Source organism: Galeopterus variegatus, unplaced genomic scaffold (genome assembly GCF_000696425.1).
Source record: "Galeopterus variegatus unplaced genomic scaffold, G_variegatus-3.0.2 Scaffold1637, whole genome shotgun sequence".
Taxonomy (NCBI): Eukaryota; Metazoa; Chordata; class Mammalia; order Dermoptera; family Cynocephalidae; genus Galeopterus; species Galeopterus variegatus.
Window position 1 is genome coordinate 325049 of NW_007727748.1, and position 6319 is coordinate 331367.

A 6319-nucleotide genomic window follows, 5' to 3' on the forward strand; every position below is an offset into this window, starting at 1 on the left:
AAAAAAAAAAAAGAAGGAAGGAAATAATAAAGACTAGAGTAGAAACAAATAGAATCGAGAACAGAAAACAGTAGAGAAAATCAATGAAACCAGAAATTGGTTCATTGCAAAGATCAACAAAATTGCTAAACCCTTAGCTAGACTGACCAAGAAAAAAGAAGAGAATCAAATTACTAACATCAGAAAAGAAAGACCTTATATAGATAAATGGGGTTATAAGGAAATGCTATGAATAACTGTACACCAAACAAATTAGATAACTTAGAAGAGATAGACAAATTCCTAGATATAGAGACAAACCAGACTAAAGAATAGGAAGTCTGAGTAGATACATAACAAGATTGAGTTAGTGATAAAAGTACTAATAAACCTTCCCACAAAGAAAAGTCCAGGTGGCTTCACTGGTGAATGCTTCAAAACATTTAGAGAATTAACACCAACCCTTCACAAACCCCCCCAAAAGCAGAACATGTCTACACTCATTCCATGAGGCCAGTGTCATCCTGAAACCATAACCAGACAAAAACGTACAGGGGAAAAATTCTATAGACCAATATCACTTATGAGCAAAGACACAAAAATCTTCAATGAAATATAGGCAAACCAAATCCACAGCAGCTCTAAATGGTTATTCACCATCACCGAGCAGGATTTACCCCAGAAATGCAAGAGTGGCTCAACATCTGGAAGTAAATGCGACACATTAATAACGTGCTCAAATGATCGTGTGAACTGACGTGGAGAAAGCATCCGACAACTCTCACCATCCTTTCATAATGAAAAACACATAACTAGGAATAGGAAGGAACTTCCTCCACCTGATAAGGGCATTTTTGAAAAACCCACAGCTTTCCCCATCAGATCAGGAACAAGAGAAGGCTGCCTGCTTTTGCCATTTCTATGCAACACTGTTCTGGAAGTTCTAGCTGGAGCAATTAGGCAAGAAAAGAAATAAAATGCATCCAAATTTGAAAGGAAGCGGTAACACTATTCCTATTCTCAGATGACATGATCCTATATATAAAAATCCTGAAGAATCCACACACTCACAAAATTAGAGCTCATAAACAAATTCAGCAAAGTATCAGGATACAAAATCAACACACAAAAATTAGTTTTATTTTTATATGCCAGCAATAGACAACCCCAAAAGGAAATTAAGAAAATAATTCCATTCACAACATTCCAAAAGAATAAAATACCTAGGAATAATATTTACCCAGGAGGTGAAAGACTTGTATGACGACAACTACAAAACATTGCTGAAATAAATTAAAGAAGACCTAAAAAAATGGAAAGACATCCTGTGTTCATGGGTTGGAAGACTATTGCTAACATGTCAGTACTACCCAAAGTGATCTCCAGATTCAATGCAAACCCTACTAAAATTTCAATGGATCCTTTTTTTAGAAATGAAAAAGCAGGTCCTGAAATTCATATAGAATTGCAAGAGGCCCCTGAATAGCCACCATCTGGAAAAGAACAATGTTGAAGGATTCACACATTTCAATATTAAGATCTACTGCAAAGCTACAGTGATCAAAACAATGTGGTATTGGCATAAAAACAGACATAAACACTAATGGAATAGAATTGAGAGTCCAGGAATAAACCCACATATATCTGGTCAATTGATTTTCAATAATGTGCCATGACCATTTAACAGGGGAAAGAACAGTCTCTTCAACAAATGTTGCTGGAACAACTGGATATCCACATGCAAAAGAATGAAGTTGGATCCCTGCCTCACACCACATACCAACATGAACTCAAAACGGATCAGTGGCCTAAATGTAAGAGCTAAAACTACAGCACTTTTAGAAGAAAACGTAAGTGTAAATCTTCATGACCTTAGCAATGGGTTTTTAGATGTGACACCAAAAGCATGGGTAGCCAAAGGAAAACACAAACTGGACTTCATCAAAATTAAAAGCTTTTGTGATCGAAGAGCATAAGTGAAAAGACAACCACAGAATAAGAGAAAAATATTTGCAAATCATATGGCTGATGAGAGTCTAGTATCCAGTATGTATGTATCTGGTATATATTCCGTATATATTCAGTAAAACAATGGAACAATAAAGAATGGATGAAGGACATGAACGCACACGTCTCCAAAGGCACACAGATGGCAGTACGCACATGAGAAGATGCTCAGCATCACTAGCCACCGAGGAAATGCAAATGGAAACCGCAGGAGACACCACTGCACACCAACGGGCGGTCATTCACGAAAATAACAAGTGCTGGCAAGAACATGGAGAAACTGAAGCCCTTACACATTGCTGGTGGGAACGTGGCAAATTGTTTGGTGGTTGCTATGGGTTAAATGTTACCCCCAAATTTCATGTGTTGGAGACTTACCCCTCATTGTAACAGTGGTAAGAGGGTAGGAAACCCTCTTATGACATTTGAAAGGTGGGGCCTTTGAGAGGATTGTGAGGACTCTGTCCTTATGAATAGATTAATCCAATCACGGGTTAATGCATTAATGGTTTAGTGGGTTATAATGGGTGCGGACTGGTGGCTTTATAAGGAGAGCACACGAGAAGCTCTTGCCATTCTCACCATGTGACACTCTGGTCACCATGGACCCTGTAGAGAGTTCTCACCCAGAGGAAGGTCCTCACCAGATGCACCTCCCTGGACCATGGAATTTCCAGCTTCCAAAACTAAGAAATAAATTTCACTTTCTTATAAATTACCCAGTTTCAGATATTCTGTAATAAACGACAGAAAACAGACTAATACAGTGGTTCCTCAAAAAATTAAACCTAAGAGTTGCCGTATGACCCCACAACTCCATTCCTAGGTATCTTCCCAGGAGAACTGAAATATATGTTCACACAAAAACTCGTACCTGAATATCCATTATTCATAATTGACAAAAAGTAGAAACAGCCCAAATGTCCATCGACAGACGAAACCTGTCAAACGTTCGTCCATGCGATGGAACATTGTAGAAAACGGAACGAAGCGCAGCTACAGGCCGCGGCCTGGAGGAGCCCAAAAGCCTTACGGGAAGCGAGAGCAGCCAGGAAAGCCACTTGCAGGAAATATCCCGAGTAGGGAAACCAGAGATAGAAGGTGGCTTAACGGTCATCAGGAGTCGAGGGGAGGTGCTGAGGGCTGGTGGCTGATGGGTACAGGGCTTCTTTGTCAGGGGGACGAAAACGTTCTGGAGTCAGACAGTGGTGATAATTGCGCAACTCCAAATGTACCGAAAACCACTAACGACAGGCGTAAAGTGGCAAATTTTGTGTTATGCGAATTATCTCAGGGAAGAGAGCGAGGAAGAGCAGCTGGAGGCCCCTCGAGGTGGCCGGCTTCACGCCTGCAGCCCCAGGCGGTCTTAGGAGCGACGGAGAAGCCGCAGTCACTGCTGCCCACTTCGTGCCACACCGCCCAGCTGCCCTTGCCACCAAGGTTGTGTGAAGTAGCCCAGAGAGAGTAACTCGCAGAGTTAGCTTCGCCCATCGCGAATGACCCTCGAATGGGGAAGTCCTCCTCTGCGTGTGGCGGCAGCTGCCGCGACAGGAGACCTGCCCCTTTCTTGTCGCCCTACCTAGGTCAAGGATCTGTAACAAAGTCTTGAAGTTTCACGTTGTGGTTGTTGTTGAAGCTGGGCCTACAACCTGCCCCGATGGCGAGGCTGCCTCCGAGAGACCCGTGCGGGTGGGTTTCCTGCTGGCGCTCTGCTGGCAGCTACCAGCTAAGTTTATAGAGAAACTTGCAGAGTTTTGTTCAAAACATACGTGAAGACACACATGCTTGAGTGCAGTCACACACACACTCTGAGGACAGCCGGCAAAGCTTGTGCCCAGCCCAGCCCAGCTGGGAACACACACGCACGCACGCTCCCTAAGGGAATGTGACTCTTGGCTCCCGACCCGACTGCCCCTGCCCCTGCCCCCAGCTGGCGTGGACAGCGGACGGACCGTGAAGGTGGTGAAGACCCAGTCTCTGGGGAGGCCCTTGGTCTTTCTGAAGTTGTCATTGATGTAGCGGTTGAGGTGGTCCATGCTCCACACTGTGTCCTCCTTGAGCAGCACATACAGGGAACTCTTCTTCTGCATGAACTGGTTGGTGGGGGGGCATGTGCAGTGCCTGGAGACCACCACTCCAGGATGCCCAGAGGTCCTGCCCTCACTGAGGGCCCCCTAAAGAGAGCCTCACCCTAACCCAGCTACCCCCGGAGATGCCCCACTCCCGTCAGGTCTGCAGTGATCTGCCTGCATAGACCCCCCCCCAAATACCTTCATCCACTGTGACCCCCTCAGTCATCAAGTCCCCCACAGATTCTCATGGAGGAGCCCCTGCCCTGGATTCTTCCCATGAAGACTGTTCCCTAGAGACCTCTGCCCACAGAAGACCACTGAGGTCGTCACAGACCCTCCTCGGCTCCTGCCCCCAGCCCTACCCCATCCATAGCACACCCAGTGGGAGCCTAGTTGGGGCCTGGGAGATGCAGGGCCCTGAGTCATTTCACCAGGACACAGGGTCCCTGCTATGCCCATCTTCTGCCATGGCTGAAAGTGAGAAGCTAGAGGCAATGCCCACTGTAGGCAGTGCCAGCCCAGGTCATCTCCAGGCCCAGGCCACGTCTACAGCTGGACCCTTCTGCATTCCCAAGCTGTGACAGCCTTCCTCTAATCTCATCCTAAGGCTGCAGGGAAGGCCCTCATGTGGAGCGCCCTTACCTGGTTAGTCAAATGGATACTGAGGTCACTGGAATGGGGGTCATAGAGGCTGAGGGTGAGGCGGGCATAGCCATGGCCAAAGAAGACCATGTAGGGCATGGTGCAGGCGATGAGCAGGTAGGAGCGCACATCAAACTTCTTCCCGTCCAGCAGCAGCGGGTTCTGGATGTACCTGGGGAGGGGGGGGCATCACCTGGGTGCTGCCGGGGCTGAGCTGTATGGCCAGCCTGGTCTGCATCCCCTCGCCCCCACCTGGCCTGGCCATTCCTGCCATCTGTCCCAGGTGTGACCTCTGGGTGTGCACAGTGTCCATGGTGAGGGAACATTTCTGAGACTGAACAGGTCAGGGCAATTGGGAAGAGACTGGCTCCCAGATCTCAGCCCCACTGCATGTGTTCCAGGCACCCCAGGGTGCAATTCTAAGTAGGAACCTAGAGGGTGGGAGCAGCTTGGGTCCCCGGAGCAGGGAGGGCTGCCTAGAGGAGGAAGGAAGCTGATGGCTTTGGGGAGGAAGGGAGAGAACATTCCAAGTGCAGGGACCTGTGGGTCTAAAGACCCAGGGCAGGGAGCAGCCGCTTGGGAGGGGCCGATGGAAAAGGCTGGACAGCAGACAGCGTCTGTGGCCAGGACGGGGTCCAGTGGTGGAAGGTGAGGTCCGGCGGGACCTTTCTGAGGCCAGACCGACCTGCCCACTCCTGTACTAGGCCTAGGGCCTGGGCCCCGCCTGGAGGCGGACAGAGCCGTGGGGCATTTCTGAGCAAGGTGGGAGTGGTCAGCCCTGGGCTGCAGGCTTGAAGCCTGTGGCTGGCGGGCTGGGCTGAGGAGCCCAGGCCGGGCCTCCTGCAGGGTAGCGGNGGGGCCGGCGCAGTGGCCCCGGGCGGGTCCAGACCTCTGACCGGAGCTCACGCCTCGTTCTAGACTGGGGATGCCCTGGGTCCCCTTTTGCATCGGTCACCAGCCCGTCCTTCAGTGTAGGCCGATTATAAGGGCATCTACCTCTGCGGCCCGAGGCGTCCTGAGTTGGTCCATGTGAACTCATCAAGGGTGGGTCCTGTGTCCTTTCCAAACCTGCACCCCAGGGGACACAGTCTGGCCTGAGTCGCCGTTCAGCAGTGTCTGGCGAGATGGGGGACGGGCGTGAGCAGACAGGCGGGTGTGTGGGTGGGCGGGTGGCCAGACGGATGCCGGAGCTGCTGCTGGAAGCAGGTGTGCTGGGAGTGCACAGCGGGACACATAGATGGGAAGATGGCATCGTGGGCGACCCGGGGGTGGGTGGACACGGCTGCGGCCTGCTTGGTGGGTGGGTGGATGGGGGCACATGAATACAGGAGCAGCTCAGGTGCAGCGGTGCGGGGGATGCGTGTAGACAGATGTGGGAGAGGGGACGGTGGCCGGTGTTGAGCCAGCATGACTGCACACGGACGGGACACCTGTGGGTAACTGTGGGGGTCTGGTGTGAGGACTGCTGGGGGGCAGGTGGGGGATGGTGCATGAAAAGTAGGATGGGTGGGCAAGGGGTGGATTCCACAGAGGGTCAGGGCCATGGACGGGAGCGCACATGGTGGAGTGGCTGCGTGGGGGAGGAATGGGTGGGTTTATGGAGTGGGTGGGCAGTGGGG

General features: G+C 50.3%; 1 protein-coding gene across 1 annotated transcript in view; it reads right to left on the bottom strand.

Annotated features, from left to right (window-relative positions):
* TTLL10 (tubulin tyrosine ligase-like family, member 10) overlaps positions 1 to 6319 on the bottom strand; it is a 15967-nt gene that overhangs the window by 5754 nt on the left and 3894 nt on the right. Inside the window, exons 5-7 of the mRNA XM_008578170.1 lie at positions 5880 to 6111; positions 4701 to 4872; positions 3939 to 4079 (exon numbers count right to left, since the gene is read on the bottom strand). Of these exons, the coding sequence (XP_008576392.1) occupies positions 3939 to 4079; positions 4701 to 4872; positions 5880 to 6111 (545 nt within the window). The remainder of the gene's footprint in view (positions 1 to 3938; positions 4080 to 4700; positions 4873 to 5879; positions 6112 to 6319) is intronic.